This window comes from Myotis daubentonii, chromosome 6 (genome assembly GCF_963259705.1).
Source record: "Myotis daubentonii chromosome 6, mMyoDau2.1, whole genome shotgun sequence".
Classification (NCBI taxonomy): domain Eukaryota; kingdom Metazoa; phylum Chordata; class Mammalia; order Chiroptera; family Vespertilionidae; genus Myotis; species Myotis daubentonii.
Genome location: NC_081845.1, coordinates 80,567,209 through 80,586,823, shown reverse-complemented (window position 1 = coordinate 80,586,823; position 19,615 = coordinate 80,567,209). Strand labels below are relative to the sequence as shown.

General features: G+C 37.7%; 1 protein-coding gene across 1 annotated transcript in view; it reads right to left on the bottom strand.

Moving 5' to 3' along the window:
• Positions 1-4,971: 4,971 nt before the first annotated feature.
• The window catches only part of CRISP1 (cysteine rich secretory protein 1), a 28,165-nt gene continuing 13,521 nt past the window's right edge, over positions 4,972-19,615 (bottom strand). The window contains exons 5-8 of the mRNA XM_059702248.1: positions 18,463-18,611; positions 9,396-9,493; positions 7,335-7,423; positions 4,972-5,099 (exon numbers count right to left, since the gene is read on the bottom strand). Coding sequence (XP_059558231.1) covers positions 4,972-5,099; positions 7,335-7,423; positions 9,396-9,493; positions 18,463-18,611 — 464 coding nt within the window. The remainder of the gene's footprint in view (positions 5,100-7,334; positions 7,424-9,395; positions 9,494-18,462; positions 18,612-19,615) is intronic.

Genomic DNA, 19,615 nt, shown 5'->3' with positions numbered 1-19,615 from the left:
TGTACAGTTTCAGATTTGAAAGTTGAACATTCTGGAGGTGTATGGTGGTAATGATTGCCTCAAAATGTGAAAGTACTTACTGAACTATACACTTAGTATTTTAAAAAATATTTTTTTTCAAATATTGTTGTAATTTTTTATTTGTAACTGTAGTGTGGTCATCTGACAACTTTATTTTAAAACTAGAGGCCTGGTGCACAAAAATTTGTGCACTCAGGGGAGTCCCTCAGCCCGGCCTGTGCCCTCATGCAGTCTGGGACCCCTCAGGGGATGTCCACCTCCTGGCTTAGGCCAGCTCCCGGGGGATCGGGCCTAAGCTGGCAGTCCGACATTCTTCTCGCAGCCTGGGAACCCTCAGGGGATGTCCACTTGCCAGCGGGGAGCAGGCCAAAGCTGCAGTCGGACATCCTTAGCGTTGCTGAGGAGGCAGGAGAGGCTCCCGCCACCACCGCTGTGCTGGCAGCCGTCGGCCTGGCTTGTGGATGAGCAGAGCTCCCACTGTGGGAGTGCACTGACCACCAGGGGGCAGCTTCTGCATTGAGCATCTGCCCCCTGGTGGTCAGTGTGTGTCATAGTGACCAGTCATTCCCAGTCTTTCTGCTGTTAGGGTCAATTTGCATATTACCCCTTTATTATATAGGAGGAAGGAAGGATAGGATAGAGGCCTGGTGCATAGGTGGGCGCTGGCTTGTTTGCACTGAAAGCTGTCCCAGATGAGGGTGGGGATCCCACTGGGGTGCCTGGCCAGCCTTGGTGATGGGCTGAGGGCCATTTTCAGACTGGCCACACCCCCTTCAGGGTGGGGGTCCCCGCTGGAGTGCCTGGCCAGCCTGGGTGAGGGGCTGAGGGCTGTTTTCAGGCTGGCCACAGCCCCTTCAAGGTGGGGGGTTCCCTCTGGGGTGCCTGGCCAGCCTGGGTGAGGGGCTGATGGTCGTTTTCAGGCTGGCCATGACCCCCAGTGACCCAAGCTCCCAGCTTCTCCTTTTATTCTTTCTCTTTTTTTTGTTCAGCAGGTATCTGGGATTTATTTATTTTCTATAATTGAAACTTTGAAGCCTTGAGTGGAGCCCAGTGCCGGCCAGGGTTGGTGGGAAGTTTGGCTTCCTCCATCACGGGGGGCAACCCAAGCCTCCTGCTTGCTCCAGCTCTGTGGCTGCCGCCATCTTTGTGACGGGGTGATGGTTAATTTGCATATTACTCTTTTATTAGATAGGATACATTTTATTAATTTTAGAGAGAAGAATGGGAAGGAATAGAGAGATAGAAACATCAATGATGAGAATCATTGATTGGCTGCCTCTTGCATGCCCCCTACTAGGGATTAAGCCCAAAACCTGTTCATGTGCCATGACGAGGAATCCAACCATAACCTCCTGGTTCAAAGGTTGATATTCAACCACTGAGCCACACCCACGAGATGACAATTAACTTCTTTGATTATAATATCAGCTGCCCTTATCTAAGCCTTTGATCACTGGGGCATCCACTTCAGAGACATTCATCTGGAATAAACACAATGCCAACTAGCTGTACAACTAGATAAAGAGGCAAGTGGCCTCAGGCATTTCATGTACCCATCAAGACTTGTGAGTATAAACCTTGTGTTTTCAAAGGTCTCTGATGGATGTTGCTGAGGTGTGTCTTGCAACATTGCCTCTGATTAGGGCCTGGATGACTTAAACATCATTGCCAGGATACTTAGTAATCCCCAGTGGTTTGTGAGCACATCATATAGACATATATGTACTTATAGTTTCTACTCCTTTGCACTGTCCTCTGTGAGTGCACACTGTTCTGACAACATTCTGGCATTTCGTGCAGCATTTTCACTCCTATTCTACAGGGAAAGAATAATAACCCAGCACATGGTCTTACTAAAATTCCTATGATAAAATTCTGGTTTACTTTTTTCTAAAACTCTAAAGCTAGCAATATCCTTAATTGTATAAAAATTAAATTATGAGATTATTCTTAAATATTCTAATTGGAAGAAAATTATTGAAGGTAATGTATCAGCCACTGAATTCACAAAATCAAAATTTGGTATTCACTTTCTGACACAGCTGCTCTTTCAAATGTAGTAAAGAGTTTAAGGAAATGCTTCCAGGAATTAGACTCGAGTTAGAAATCTATTCCAGCCATGTATTTTCAGTTTTACTTGGAGCATGTTATTTAATCTCCTTGTATCTCAGTTTCTGTATTTCTAAGTGTGACCCATTATTCACATGCAAACTGTGTTCCAAACTTTTAACGAAATCTCCATGCAATACACAATTGTGAAGGGTAACTCTTATAGTATGTGCACAATTGATAAATGACAGTTTTGATTAAAAGCAAGTATAGTGTCAGGCATTTCAATTGAAAATGGTGAATAATAAAAATTAAGAGTGAACACAAAATGCCAGGATGTTACAAATTCTGTATGTCATCACTTCCTTTATCCTCCTGGAAACTCTATAAGGGAGTTACTATTACTATCTCCATTTGAAAATGAGGAAACTGAGGTAGCTATATTATCAGGTAGATGGCAGCAACAGCTGTTCTACAAATAAGACGAAAGGGAGAACTCTGCAGGCATGGGACACATACACTTCTATCCACTCTCATCTTCTCATTGTACATCCTCTTAAAGGACTACTATTTATTGCCAGCGGAGTGTGGAGGTCTTTTTTGTTTTGTTTTGTTTTTAACTATAAACTATTATGCAAATAATTCAAATAATTTGCATAATAGCTTATAGTTGAGTAAAGTAAAGCTACTCTTTCAAATAATTTTAGGATATTAATCTATCAGTTTCCTTTCCTTGGCCTCAAAAGTTTAACTAACGTTCATATACTGCCATCTTGTGGTCATTTCCTAGAATTATCCTTTCAGGTGAATGACTTCTCTAAGCCATGAGATGGATTAAGTAACTGAGCCTGGAACAGAGAACAAAAAAACACAAGGTTTTGTGGCTTTTAATTACTTCATGCCAAAAGACATATTTCTGTTAATGCTATATGTAACTGAAGGAATAGAACGGACAGCACACACCTACACAAGGCATAAGATCTCCTGGCAAAGGGGATAGCACTGCGCTCATTGATAAGGAAATCTTGTCTGTGACAGCCAGGTTGCCAAATGCTTAGAACTTTAATGTATCTGGCTTTCTCTCAAAGATAGCTGCATCCAAGTACGCTGTGATGCATTTCATAGGTCCCTTTCTGCACTTTCCCACCCCTGCCCCCCGCAGCGGGAAGTCCTGACCAGCTCTATTGTCTGATCTCTCTAAAATGTCTTACCCATGGCCAACTGTCTTACCTCTTCCCTGGTGCAGTGTACCACTGTATAATGACTTGGAACACATCTATTGTAAAATGATCCCTGTAATAAGTTTAGCTTACATCAATGCCTTTATATAGTTGCATATTTTTTCCCTTGTGATGAGAACTTTTATGATCCACATTCCCAGCAAGTTTCAAATACACCATACAGTAGCAGTGTTCATGATAATCATGAGGTTGTACATGGCACCCCAGTACTTTTCTATCTTATAATTACAACTTTGCATATTTTGACCACCTTTCTCCAATTCCCATCCCATGCCTCTGATAACCACAGATGGGATATCTTTTTCTATACGTTTTATTTCTGTTTGTTTGTTTGTTTAGGTTCCACAAAAAAGTGAGACCAAATAATATTTTGTCTTTCTACAACTGCCTTATTCACTTAGCCTAATGGCCTCCAGAGCCCTCCATGTGTGGCAAATGACAGGATATCCCCTTTTATGGCTAAGTTGTAACCCACTGCATAAATATTTCACATTTTTCTTTACCATTTATCAGTAAATGGACATAGGCTTCCCTCCACCATGTTTGGCTGCTGTAAATAATTTTGCAATGAACAAGTGCGTGCATATAACTTTTCCATGTTGTGCTTTTGTTTTCTTTGGATAAATATCTCAAAGTGAAATTTTTAGGGATTTTTTTTCTTTATATAAACTTTCAGAAAGGAAGAGCACAGTTATGGAAAATATCCTGAAACTGAAAAGAAAATACAGTGGGGCCTTGACTTATGAGTGTCCCGACTAATGAGTTTTTCGAGATACCAGCTGTCTCTCACCGATTTTTTGCATTGAGTTGATAGAGTAATTTGAGTTAACAAGCTCCTTAAGGAGCTCCTTCAGGAGCTCGGTCTCAGAACGAATTAAACTCGTAAGTCAAAGCCCCACTGTACCAGGTACTGGGCTCTCTGGGTAGCCATACAACACACTTCACTAATTTCTTTAATGTTCAGATTCAGGAATACTTACATCTTTATTTGAAATGAGGAAGGCAATACCCTCTATATTTTATGAATTACGCTTTGTATATAATCAGTGCTGAATCCATATATTTTAAGGCACACGGGTTTTTTTTCCTGCTTTACACATGTGTATAGTTAAAGCAGTGAAACAATAAGACACTTAAACCACTTGCAATGAGGCAATATTTACCTTGCAATTAATGAGCCTGGACTCTTTGTTTGCTTTGTAAATCACTTTAATGATTGATTTAACATAGAAGTGAAGTTGCTAAGTGAAGAATTATTAGTTCATGTGCGTTTGCAGAGAAGACAAACACCAGGTTTGTTGGAGATGTGAGAAAGCAGGGGAAGGAGTGAAACAGAGAAAGAGGAAGCCAGTTATGCCATCAACTGGATTTTGTCAACCTGCAAACACTAACTCGCGTGATGTAAATATGGGGCGGGTGTTAACTGGACCTTTCACTCCAGGAGTAAGAAATAAAACGATGTTCCTTCAGGGTGTAGCAGGACAGGAGTGGGTGGCATTGGTGCAAATATCTGAGGCCCATGTATGATTCATGAAAATAAGGATCTCAAGTATAATTAAAACCAAATGAAATTCAGCAACAGCTACTGAAGCAAAATAAGGAGAAAGATACAATACAGCGGACATTTCACTAGCAGCGTATTACAGCTCTGTCACCAAGGTTACTTGATCTCAGTGGTGCACAAGCACGTGGCTTTGCACTGTAGTGTGACTGACAGGGCGCGGCATCCAGGAACCACTTTCTGTATATCGCAGTCAATGTATTCATCATAATAGGTGCAGGGGTTCGCTGAACGGAAAAAGCAATGTTATCTCAAACAATCACAGTCAGTGGGGAGAGAGGGCAGCTCCTCAAGGCATAAACATAAAATTGACCAACAATAGCCTATTAATTTTGATTATCATGAACTAATAAAATTAGAATGGAAAACAGGTAATGAGTTAAATGAGGTCAGTCATTAAAGAAAAATAAAAAGATGAAAGTTGCCTCTGACATTAAACAGGTTGTTTTAATCACTATTTATTTATTTATTTTTGGTTAGACATATCTAAGCAGATTGGAGATGAGTCATTTTGAGATCATCAACATCATAAACTATATATAAGAGAGTTTTATTGATGTGCTGTATTCTGCTTATATGTTGCTCTACCATTTGGTAGGTAAGGAATTGCTTTGGATTATTAAAATTAATATATACCCATATATACTAGGGTTTGTTTCTGGGCTCTCTATTCTATTCCATTGGCACTTGTCTGTTAAGCCAGCACCACTCTGATTACTATAGCTTTGTAATAAGCTTTGAAATCAGAAAGTGTAAGTTTCACTAGCATTGTTAGTGAAAAAAATTCATACATGGCCAATGTAAAAATCGTATAAAATCCACACAGAGAATAGCAAAATTTCTCAAATAACCTCTTTACCCAGAGATTTTCTTATATAACAAGGCAGTGGGCTCTATATTATGAACAAGCACATATCTATATCAACGTTTCTTTAAATCAGCTATCATTATTCCACTGTCTTCTGCTATGTAGTATTTTAGAGAAATATGATGTGAAAGATGTGTATTTCTTTTTATGTAACATGTTTTTCTTTGACTTCTCTAAATTTTTTTTATTATTCTTTTTTCTTTTATTCTTTACTCTCCCTAGTTTTATTGAGATATAATTGATATAGAACATTGTATTCATTTCAGGTGTATGAATTATGATATTATGATGTATGTATACCAGTATACTGTGAAATGATTAACAATTAGTTTAGGTAGCATTCATAACCTTACATAGTTTTTTTTTCTTCTGATGAGAACTGTTAGGATTTACTCCTTTAGTAACTTGCAAATATATAGTACAACACTTTTAACTACTGGCAAAATGCTGCACATTACATGCCCAGAATTTATTCTTTCTCTAACTGGGATTTTATACCTTTTAATCACCTTAAGTCATTCTTCCCGCACCCCATCTCATAGCCTCTGAAAACCACCAATCTATTCTCTGTTATGAGTTTGGACTTTTTTAGATTCCACATATAAGTGAGGTAACATATTATTCATTTTTCTCTGTCTGACTCACCTCATTTAACATAATGTCTTCAAGGTTCATCCATGTTTTTGCAAATGGCAGAGTTTGCTTTTCTTTATGGCTGATTAGTATATCACATTTTCTTTATCAATTTATCTGTCAATAGGCAGTTAGGTTGTTTCCATGTCTTGGCTATTGGTGCTAACAATGAACAGATACCTTTTTGAGTTAGTGTTTTCAGTTTCTTTAGATAAATACCTAGAAGTAGAGTTGCTGGATCACATGATAGTTCCGTTTCGAATTTTTCCAAGACTCTCCATACTATTTGCCGAAGTCACTGCACCAATTTACATTTCTGGGCTCTGTCCTTTGTCCCATTGACCGATGTGTCTGTTTTTAGGTCAGTTTTATACTGCTTTGATGACTAAAGTTTGTAATATAGTTTGAAATCAGAAGTGTGATACCTTCAGCTTTATTTTTCCTCTTAAGATTGCTTTGGCTATTTGGGGTCTTTTGTGGTTTCATACAAATTTTTAATATTGATAGTGACATTTCTGTGAAAAATGCTAAAGGAATTTTGATAGAGATTACATTAAGTCTGTAGATAGATTTGGGTAATGTGTACATTTTAGCAATATTAATTCTTATAACACATAAGTGGGTAATATATTTTCATTTATTTGTGTCTTGATTTTTTTCATCAATGTATTATAATTTTCAGTATATAGATCTTTTACTGTCTTGAATAAATTTATGCTTAGGTATTTTATTTTTTTTCTGTAATTGTAACTAGGACTGCTTTTAAATTTTTTTTTTCTGATTGTTATTTGTGAGTATAAATACAACTAAGTTTGGTATAATGGCTTGTATCCTGCAACTTTACTAAATTCAATTGTGAATCCCAACAGATTTTGGTGAAATTGTTAAAATTTCCTATATCTGCAACTAAATTGAATCAAATCAATGGTTAATATTAAGCAAACTGGGATGTAAAACTTACTACAAAGTTTGTTGTCACAGTCGTTTGGACAATCTTCACATGAATCTCCTATCATATAAGGCATACCCTTTAGTTCAGGTTCATTTCCCCTTAAGAAAAAAGAAAAAGTGGTCTCATAAATTTGAAGTTTGAAAAATACATATAAAATGTACTCTCTATTTACTATCAACTTTAAAGACAATTTTTGAAAACCACTTGTATATAACAATGTTAATCTTTTAGATGACTTTCATATTTTCTAGACTTTGTAAGTTGTACAATGAAAATTTATCTTTTTAAATGTGCAACAGGCAACTCTGGTGTCCTAAGAATATTTTGAGGGAGTTTGTACCTCTTTGAACAGTCAAGTCCTAAGCAGAATGACTTGAGAGCCATTTACAATAGGAAATTTTTCTTTATACCCCTAAGTACTTGATAAATAGTTACATGAAAATACATGGTTCTTAACAATGTGAAAAGTTTTAAGTGAGTGGAGTTGTCCTAAATTTATCTTGCACTATGTGATAAGAAAATTGAAACATGTTACTGTCTTTTATAGAAACAGATGAAGTATTATAAAAAGTAAAACTACACCATATTTTACTCAACCTAAAGAGGTGGAGGACAGAGTAGTAGGTAAGACTTTCCCGTTCTGAGATAATTTAAAAGACAGGTTTGCCTGCAGATATCTTAAGAAAGATTAAGTTGATTCTTACTTCATAAAAAGTAAAGCAAATCTTTTGGCTGAAAGAACAATCTATCTAATATTTTTTCTCCTTGATCTATACATTGTTAAAAAATTTACCATATAAAATATTTTTATTACTTAATTCAGTAAGGGATCTTGTCAGATACACCATGAAATCTTTTTGCTAAGAAAATTTTTCAATCACAACTCCATGCTTTCTACTTCTTTTTGTATTGTCAGCAGTTCAACACAGACCATCAACCCCTTCAGAGATTTAGCACAATTTGTGGCTTTTAAATGCAAGCAGATCATTATTTTTCTCAGCACTAACTACATAGATAAAAAAAAAATCACAGCAAATACTAACTACTAAAATAAAGATATAATAAGACCAGAAATAACTCACATGGACCTATTATATGAATATTAGAGGCCCAGGGCATGAATTCGTGCACAGGTGCAGTCCCACAGCCTGGACGCTGATTGGGACCATCTTGCCCAGTACAGATCAGGGCCAATGGGGGCTGGGGAGGGACCACGTCAGGTTGGCCAGCCATCCAGAGAGGGACCGTGGGAGGGCTCCAGGGTGTGTCCGGCCCTCTCACCAATCCTGATGGTCCGGACCCGAGCAGCAAGCTAACCTACCAGTTGGAGAGTCTGTCCCCTGGTGGCCCATGTGCATCATAGCAATTGGGCGAGTAGTCGACCCAACAGTCGACAAATTGGTCGAACACTTAGCATATTGTTTTATTGTATAAGATGTTATATAAATTGACTCTACAGTGATTTTGGAGACATCATTTAAAGTGTAAAGGTGATAGCATATGATCAGCTAAATCATTTTCATTGGTTCATATTAAACATCTTTTTATTGTGCTACACATATGGGAGGCAGTGGCAAAATACCATGGGACAAAGGAGCACACCTGCCCTTCACTAAAGCAATCAGATTATTTCTTCTAGGAATTGGCACTCACACTGTTGGTAATATATAAACTTAATTTTTAAAGAAAAGACATACATTGATAGTTATACTAAAAAGCTAAAGACAAGAACACTTGGCTTTTTCTGTTTATTCTTGATACTCCATTGTATTTCTGCCCTTGCATTATAAAAATACTCTGCATTGTTGAAGTAAATATCCCTGTTTTTTACTTATGCTAGCTCAATAACACATAGCAAGACTAGTTGTAATATTTCTGAATTTAAATATTCTATTAATGATACATAGAATTATTTAGAAAAATAGGATGTAAAGAAAAGTGTGTGTGTGTGTGTGTTTGCAATGTTTTAGGAATAGCTAAATAACTGAAATGTAATATTTATTTAATTTTTATTCTCTGTTTGAGGAACTAGAATAAAAGCTATGTGAACCCAGACTGTATAATACATACTCATGGCAATAGTGACAAACATAGAGGAATTGAGGTGTCAATTTTTTGCAGCATGATGACACACCACAGCCAATGAGGTAAGAGGAAGACCAAATAATCTGTAAATATAAAGAGATTATTTTGTTAAAATTTGATTATTTTCTATATGATTATAATATGAACTAGGGGCCCGGTGCACGAAATTCGTGCACTGGGTGTGTGTGTGGGGGGGGGGAGTGTCCCTCAGCCCAGCCTGCCCCCTCTCACATACTGGGAGCCCTCAGGCGTTGACCCCCATCACCCCTCCAATCGCAGGATAGGCCCCTTGCCCAGGCCTGACGCCTCTGACAGAGGCGTCAGGCCTGGGCAGGGGACCCTATTTCCCCCCATCACTGGTTCTGCCCCCAGTCCAGGCCTGATGCCTCTGGCCCAGGCATCAGGCCTGGGCAGGGGACCCCCAGACCCCTCCGATTGCTGGCTCTGCCCCTTGCCCAGGCCTGATGCCTCAGCCAGAGGCGTAGACCCCCATCACCCTCTGATCACCTGATTGGCCCCTTGACCAGGCCTGACGCCTCCGCCAGAGGTGTCAGGCTTGGACAGGGGACCCCCATCTCCCCCTGATCACTGGCTCTGGCCCCCGCCCAGGCCTGAGGCCTCTGGCCCAGGAATCATGCCTGGGCAGGGGACCCCCATCTCCCTCTGATCGCTTGCTCCACCCCCCGCCCAAGCCTGACGCCTCTGACCCAGGCTTCAGGCCTGGGCAAGGGGACCATCATATCCCCCCAATCCCCGGCTCAGCCCCCCGCCCAGGCCTGATGCCTCAGCCAGAGGAGTTGACCCTCATCACCCTCAGATCACCAATCACCAGATCGGCCCCTTGACCAGGCCTGAGGCCTCCGGCAGAGGTGTCAGGCCTGGGCAGGGGACCCCCAGCTCCCCGCGGTTGCAGGCTCCGCCCCTGCCCAGGCCTAACGCCTCTGGCTAAGGTGTCCGGCTCGGGCAGCAGGGACCCACAGCTGCAGCGGCCCCACGATCGTGGGCTTCGCTTTAGGCCCAGGCAAGGGACCCCTAGCTCCTGGGACTGCCAGCTTCGACCGTGCCCAGCTCCCATCGCTGGCTCCACCCCTACTTTCTGCTATCACTGGCCAGGGCTGCAAAGGCACCTGATTCTCCGATCATGGCTGGGGGGCAGGGCAAAGGTGGCCCCAGGGCCGCCTTTGCCCTGCCCCCCATCTCTTAGCTCCCCAGCTCTTAGCTCCCCCCTGGGTTTCTGATCACTGTCAGTGGCAGGGGGCTTCTTCCTGCTTTCCCTTTCGCCTCCCTGCATTGTGCCTACATATGCAAATTAACCGCCATCTTGTTGGCAGTTAACTGCCAATCTTAGTTGGCAGTTAACTGCCAATCTTAGTTGGCAGTTAACTGCCAATCATAGTTGGCAGTTAATTTGCATATAGCCCTGATTAGCCAATGAAAAGGGTATCGTCGTACGCCAATTACCATTTTTCTCTTTTATTCGTGTAGATATTGTTATCTATGATTTAAAATAAACATATTTGCTATTAGGATGCTTTCAGCATAGCTATTTATGAAATCATAAAAAACAGAACGATTCTCATGTGTCTAGTGGATGGTAGGAAATGGTTGAGATTTTGTTTCCTCACTTGGGTTGGACGAACTAGAAAGGACCTTATTTGCAAGATTCTAATGTGCTATGTGCTTCCCCAAGCAATATTTTTTTTTTCATTATTTAGAACTCAGATGGTAAGCTATTCCATAATTCAGTTCCCAGGCATGAAAAGACATAGGAGATAGTGGATCTACCTCATTATAGCTGAAGGAGAAATGGAAACCCACTGACACCTGCAGCGAAGGACTATGCATAAGAAAATATTCTAGAACATTTAAAGTGCAAACAAGAATGATAAATTATGGGAAATTAAGACATTTGAAAATAGCTATGCATTTGGGGAAATGGAAGAGTCCGAGACATAGTCTCAGATGTGATACTTGCTTAGAAAAATAACATGAGACGACCTCTAAGTTTCACCCTAGTTTGATCCCCAGTCTCAAAATGTACCCTGTTAATTAATCAAGGTCATTCCTACAAAATGGCAAAGATTGGGAAAAGTTGCTTTTTTGTTCAAATGTCTTATTTTTGACAACAACAAAAAATCACAAGTTATATGAAGAAATAGAAAAACATGTCTCATTCAAGGGACAGATGGAATCACAAAAACCCTGAATATACACAGGTGTTAGACTTACTACACATAGACTTTAACACAACTGTCTTAAATATGCTTAAAGAGCTAAAGAAAAACACAGAAAATAACTAAAATATATCAGGGAAATAATATATTAAAAAATGAGAATGTCAACAAAGATTAAAAATTTTTTTAAATAGCCAAAGAGAAATTCTAGAGTGGAAAATAGCATAACTAAATTCAAATAATGTACTAGAGGTGATCTATAACAGATTTGAACAGGAAGAAGAAAGCATTGACCAACTATAAGACAGGTAATTTGAAATTATTGTATTTGACAGAGGCTAGGGGGTTTATGGGACATCATCAAGTAGACCCATATATACATTTTGGGAGTGCTACCAGGAAGATATAGAATAAAAGGAGTAGAGAGATCATTTGAAAACATTATTGTTTAGGATTTCCCAAATTTGAAAAAATAATTTGATGTACAAATCCAAGAAGATCAATGATCTCCAAGTTGAATACAACCAGTACTAAGATATATTATATTCAAACTGTCAAAAACTAAAGATTAAGAAAGAATCTTGAAAGCAGAAAAAAAACATACTATGACTTATCATGTACAGGAATCTGCAATAAGATCATTAGAGAATTTCTCAGCATAAAACTCACAGTACAGAAGACAGTGGGTGATACATTTAAAGTTCTGAAAAAAAAAATAGTAGACCAAAAATCATATACTGTATCTTACAAAACTGTCATTCAGAAATGAAGGAGAAATTAAGATATTTTGAGCAAAACAAAGTCTGTAGGAGTTTATTGCCAATAGATCTGCCTCACCAAAAAATTCTGAAGGGAATTCTTCAAGTGAAATGGAAAGAAAGTAAACAGTACCTTGAAGACATTTGAAAATATAATATCTCCAGTAAAGTAAATACATGGTAACATATAAAAACCAAGATCATTGAAATTTTGTTCTGTAGTGCTATTTTACAATTTTTACATGATTTAAAAATAAATGTATAATAGTATTAACTCTTTCTTGTAAAAATAATGTGTTGCATAAGCAGGGTGCTGGAACTATAAATGAGCACTTTTGTATGCAACTGGTTATTAGTTAAAACAGAGTATTATACTTTTAGAATATTACATATAATTCCCATGGCAACCAAATAGAAAAATATCTATAGTAAATACACAAAAGGAGATGAGGAGGGAATCAATAGGTGCCACTACAAAAAGTCCACTAAATAAATAAACAAAAAAGATGGTAATGGAGAAAATGAAGGACAAAAAAGAAAAAAAAATGTGGTTTCCAAAATGTAAGAAATAAAACACTCCAGCCAATACCAATGGAATATACATTTTGTCAAATAAACATGGAAAAATCACCAAGATAGACTATATGTTAGATTACAAAAATAATTTTAATATATCTAAAGTCTTAAATATAACAAAGTATTTTCTTCTTATCACAAAGGAATGAAACTAAAAATCAAAAGATGAAAGAAACTGGAAAATTTATTAATATGTGTATATTAAAAACACAATCTTTACAAGTGGGTAAAAGAGAAATTCAGTGGGAAGTTAGAAAATATCTTAAGACAAAAATTGAAAATTCAACATACTAAAACAGGGTTAAAGCAGCAAAACCAGTGCTAAGTTACACTTATAGCTATAAATGGTCACATTAAAGAATAAGATCTCAAATCAATAGTATAAAGTTTTATTTTAAGAAACTAGAAAAATATAATAAGTTAAACCCAAAGCTAGCTGAAGGAAATAACAGAGATTAAAGTATAGATAAACAAAATAAAGAATTAAAAAAATCAATAAAACCAAAAGTATTAATCTTCTTCAAAAAGATCAATACAATTGATAAATTAGCTAGATTAACTAAGGGAAAATAGAATGAGCAAATAAATTACATAATAAATATCAGAGTAAAGATAAACAAAGAAGATAAAAGCAATAGAGAAAACCAATGTTTCTAAGAGGTGATTCTTCAAACAGAGAAATTGCAATACAAAAGCTTTAATAAAATAAAAAAAGATCTGCCTCTGATCACTTCACTGGTGAATTATACCAAATATTGAAAGAATAATGAATATCAATAATTTTTAAAGTGATCTAAAAGTTTCAAGATGAAAAAATACTTTTTAACAATTACTATAAAACCAGTTTTATTCTAATACTGGAGACTGACACAGACACTACAAAAAAGAGTAAGCTACAGCCTTGGCCAGTGTGGCTCAGTTGTTTGACCATCGTCTTGTGCACTGAAGGGTCACAGGTTTGATTCTCTGTCAGCCGGTAAAAGCACATACCCAGGTGGCAGGTTTGTTCCCCGGCAAGGATGCACACTGGAGTCAACTGATCAATGTTTCTTTTTCACATAAACATTCTCTCTCTCTCTCTCTCTCTCTCTCTCTCTCTCTCTCTCTCTCTCTCTCTCTCTTCTCTCTCTCCATTTCCCTTTCTCTCTCTCTAAAATCAATTTAAAGAAGAAAGTAAACTACAATCCAATATCCCATATGAACAATGTAAAACTCAACAAATTAAAATCAGAATCATATTAAAAGTAACATTATTATATTTAAAATCATTTTTTAAAAAATACTAATGTTTATTGTATATAAATGGCTAATTATTTTGTATCTACAATCTTGTAATAGATTTATTTTGCATATTGTAAAAATTAAAATAGAATTAAAAAAAGAATTATACACTGTGACAAAGTAGGATTTATTCCTCCAAAACAAGGATGGTTTAACACATAAAAATAAATCAATGCAGACTAAAACATGAATACAATGATAAGAAAAGGACACATGATTACATAAATTGAAACAAGCATTTTATAAAATTCAACATCTCATTATACAAAGTGTTCAACAAAACTGGTAAGAAAAAACTATTATAACATCGTAAAAGCCACATATGTAAATCTCTCTGCTAACATCATAATCAATGGGAAAGGTGGAATTATTCTCCAAGATCAGCCACAAAAAAAAGAGTGCTGACTTTTGCAACTTCTATGAAACAAGGTGCTAGAAATTCTAGCCAGAGCAACTAGACAAGAAAAAAAATCCAATTAGGAAAGGAAAGAGTAAAATTATCTGTATAGATGACATAATTTTATATGTAGGAAACCCTGACAATGCCACAAAAAAAATCATTACAATTGATAAAAAAATTCAGAAAATCTTCAGAATACAACATTAGTACAGGAAAATCAATTGTGTTTTCATAAACCTGCAGTAAACACTCTGAAAAAAATTAAGAGAATAATTTTATTTAAAATAGCACCAAAAAATACAATATTTACAGGGGTCAGCAAAAGCAAGTTAATAACCATAATAAAGAATGCTACAATGAATAAATAATATCAGAATAAACTGTGTTTTGCATACTTACAATTATAAACTTACTTTTGTCCACCCTGGTATAAATAAACCTAAGTTGGTGAAAGATTTGTATACTGAGAACTAGAAAACATAGCTGGTAGATATTAAAGAAGACTGAAATGATAAGAAAGCTATCCAATGTTCATGGGCTGGAGGACTTCATATTTTTAACATAATAACATTACTCTAAGCATTCTACAGATTTAATGCATTTTCTGTCAGAATCCCAATACATTTTCTTTTCACAGAAAAAAATCATCCTAAAGCAGAACAAAGTTGGAGGTCATACACTTTTTGATTCCAAACCTTAGTAAAAGCTACAGTAATAAAACTGTGGTTCTGGCATAATGATAGACATATACACCTATAAAATAGAATAGAGACCTCACAAATAAACCCTAACATAAATGGTTAAATGTTTTCCAACAGGGTGCCAAGATTATTCAATGGGTAAAGAAAAGGCTTACCACAAATAATGTTGGGAAAACAAATATCCACATGGAAGTAAACAAAGTTCAACCCTACCTTACACCACATGAAAAAAAATAACCCAGAATGGATCAATGACCTATATATAAATGTGGAAACTATAAATGTCTTAGAAAGTAACAAAAGGTAAAAACTTCATGAAATAGAATTTGGCAATAATTTCTTGAAATGGAACTAAAAGCACAGGCAAGAAAAAAAGGGATAAATTAGACTATAAAAATTTGGATCATAAATAAGATACCATCATCAGGGTAAATATGCAACTCATACAATAGAAATTTATATTTATAAACTATAAACTTGATAAAGGGTAGGTATCTTATAACTAAAAAACAAACAAACAAAACTGATTAAATAAGCAAAGGATTTGAGTAGACATTCCTTCAAAGAAGATATACAAATGTCTGGCAAGCACATGAAAAGGTGCTCGACATCACCAATCATTAGAGAAATGCACAACCATGCCACAGTGAAATACCACTTCAGACCTGTATTTTCTTTAATATATCAAATAAACAAAAACCAGCACTAACAAAAAAATAACATAAAATACTAGAGGCCGGTGAATGAAATTTGTGCATTCAAGGGTTCACTCAGTCCAGCCTGCACCCTCTCACAGTGCAGTCTGGGAGCCCTCGGGGGATGTCTGACTGATGGCTTAGGCCTGCTCCCCATACATCCTTAGCACAACTGTGGAGGGGGAGAGGCTCCCACCACACCTGCTGTGCTTGCCAGCCATGAGCCTGGCAACCACAGCTGCTGTGCTTGCCAGCAGTGAGCCCGGCTTCTGGCTGAGCAGCGCTCCCCCTGTGGGAGCGCACTGACCACCAGGAGTCAGCTCCTGCATCAAGCGCCTGCCCTCTGGTGGTCAGTGCACATCATAGCAACTGGTTGTTCTGCCATTCCATCGATTTGCATACTAGCCTTTTATTATATAGGATAAAAAGTGTATGTGTTAGGTATTGAATGTTACATCTCCTCAATATTCATATTCCGAAGCTTTAATCCAGAAGTATGGCTCTATTTGGAGAAGCCTCTAAGGAATTAATTTAGGTTAAATGGGGTCCGAAGGGTGGGGCCATGATATAATAGAACTAGAGGCCTGGTGGATGAAATCCATGCATGGGTAGGGACCCTAGGCCTAGCCAGCAATCAGGGCTGATCAAGGCCTTTTGGCTGTCAGCTGGGGCCTTCCTTCAGCTGGCAGGCAGGGCTTTCCTTTGTTCCATGCCACTCCATGGTGGTCAGTGCACACCATAGCGAGTAGTAGAACTCCTCGTTGGTCGAACTCCCGAAGGTACAATTTCCATATTAGCCTTTTATTATATATAGGATTAGTGTCGTTATAATAAAAGGCACCAGAGAGCACCTTCTCCCCACCCCTACCTCTCTCCAGGTATGCACAGAAGAAAGACCATGTGACAACATAGTGAGAAGATGGCCACATATAAGCCAGGAAGAGAGCTCTCACAGAAACTGACTAAACTCCAGATGTTCACAGACTTAAAGCTTCCAGAAATGTGAGATAATAATTTTGTGTTGTTTAATCCACCCAGCCTGAAATGTCTTGTTATGGCAGCCCAAGCAGGCCAATACAGTATGGATGTGAAGAAATTGGAAATTTTGCTGTCAGGAATGTAAAAATATAAAGCTGCTATGGAAGACAGTATGGCAGTTCCTTAACTTATTAAACATAGAATTACCATATGATCCATCAATTCTACATCCAGGTATATTCCCCAAAATAACTGAAAACAGGATATGAACCGATATCTGTATACCAATATTTTTCGCAACATTATTCTCAATAGCCAAAAGGTTGAAACAACCTAATTATCTATTGATGGATGAATGGATAAACAGCAGGTGGTATGTACATATAATGTACAGCCTTAATAGGTTGAAACACATGCTATAACATGAATGAACATGGATTAAGCATGTTATGATAAATGAAATAAGGCAGACATTAAAAGACAAGTATTGTATGATTCTAACTATGTGAGGTATCTAGAGCTGTCAAATTTAAAGAGACAGAAAATATACTGGTGGCTGCCAGAGGAAGGAGAGAGGGAGATATGGTAAGTTATTATATAATAGGTACTGAGTTTTAGTTTGGGAAGATGAAAAATTCTGGAGATGGATAGGGGTGATAGTTGAAAAATAATTTGAATGTAGTTAATGACAGTGAACATTAATGGTACACAATTTTAAAATGACAATTTTAATAATATATATGTATACTAGAGGCCTGGTGCACAAATTCATACACATTGAAAAGAAATTAATTAGAAGAAATATTTTAGAGGCTGGGAAAGGACTGTGAGAGGTTGGCTCCAGGGCGTGTCTGGCCCATCTTGCCCAGTCCCAATCATGGCCCACGGGGGCCTTCTCACCCAGTCCCCATCAGGGCCAATCAGGGACAGCCTGCCAGGGAGAGACTGTAGGAGGTTGGCCAGCCGGGGAGGGTCTGCAGGAGGGCTCCAGGGAGTGTCCAGCTTGTCTCGCCCAGTCCCGATAAGCCAGACCCCAGCAGCAAGCTAACCTACTGGTCAGAGCGTCTGCCCCCTAATGGTCAGTGCACATCATAGAGACTGGTCAAGCGGTTGACTAAACAGTTGACTGACTATGGGACCCTTAATGTATTAGGCTTTTATATATGTAGATTATTTTACCACAATAAAAATAAACTGGAAAGAAGGGGATTCTCTATATTGTTACAATTATTTTCATTCTTTAAAAATATAGCTTATAAATTACATTGGTATATTAATATTTATTTTTCACTTCCCAGAAAATAAATTATGTAAAGAAGGAAAAATCCTCACATTTCCTTGAGTTGCAACTTATAAGAGGAATTCAGTAGGTCAAGTATAAGTTTGAAAAAAGTGGGTAGAATGATTGCCCTTGGTTATCAGTCACCTATTTTTCACACATGATCATAGTCACTTAAGCAATGTGTATATTTGCCAGTTCACAAGTTACCTGAGTGTAATGATCAACTGTTTGCTCATCCTCTGTTGATGACCAGACACCATACTCAAAATTTTTAGATTCATTGTGCCAGATTCCAATCACCTCTGTCCATGTGATAGGATAAGGAGTCAAATACATATTTTCTCCACAAAAAGTATCTGAAAGAAGGGAAAAGGGTTGGGTCATAATCTAAAATTTTGAAAGTACTTTAGAAGAATGACTTCCTTATTTTTACTTTGTAAATGATTTGCTGGCTATCCAAGCAATATCTTATAAGAGGAGGTGAGCTCAGTGATTTCTCTGCTGGCAATCTTCTCCCTCTTGGATGAGTACCCTTCTGGTGCTCAGGTCTGGTGAGACATTGACAGCAGAAGATGATGTGTGAGGCTTAGAAATCAAATCAATCAACATTTCAGTCTTTGTCGCCTCCAAGCTGATAAGAAGGGTGAAATCAGTTAGAGCAGACTATGAGTTGTAACAGGGCCCATGGTTTAAAAGGAGCCACACAAAAGTATGAATCATGTAAAGTCCTTGAAATAAGCACTTACTCACTTAGCCATACCACTTGTGAGGTGAGTTCTAATCAAATATGGCATTCAGGAGTGATCTGCATCTCTCTGGGGAAGGAAAGACTTGCATTGCTAATTCACTGCTCAACAATATTGGACAAATATGGAGGTTTCACTAGTATTTTTTAATATTTTGTGATAAACAAATATAAATATTATTAATCTCTGCATTCATAGGAAGTAGCATTGGCTTTCCTGGAAACTAACAGTGACTGACCTATTATAAATGCCATGAGATAGACTCATATATGAACACCTACAATTGTTCTTCTGGGAAGCTCAGTAGAGTTGAATATAACTTCTCAACTGTACTAGTGTTCCAAAGCTTAGGGTATGGTGATATTGTGGGTAGCTGAAATAACCGCATAGAGTAGATAGCTAGACGGTGTCCATCACTCAACTATTCTGTAACACTGAGAGCTTTTATTCTCTCCTTATGATAATTAGAATCTGAACATTGAAAATCCAAATTAAATAATTAATAATAATGAAATAGTATTATTATAAACAGCGGGCTACAATTCACTGTCATTTATGGGGCAAATGTAAACACAGATGGCATGACTTTCCAGGTGTCTTAGCAATCCCTGAGG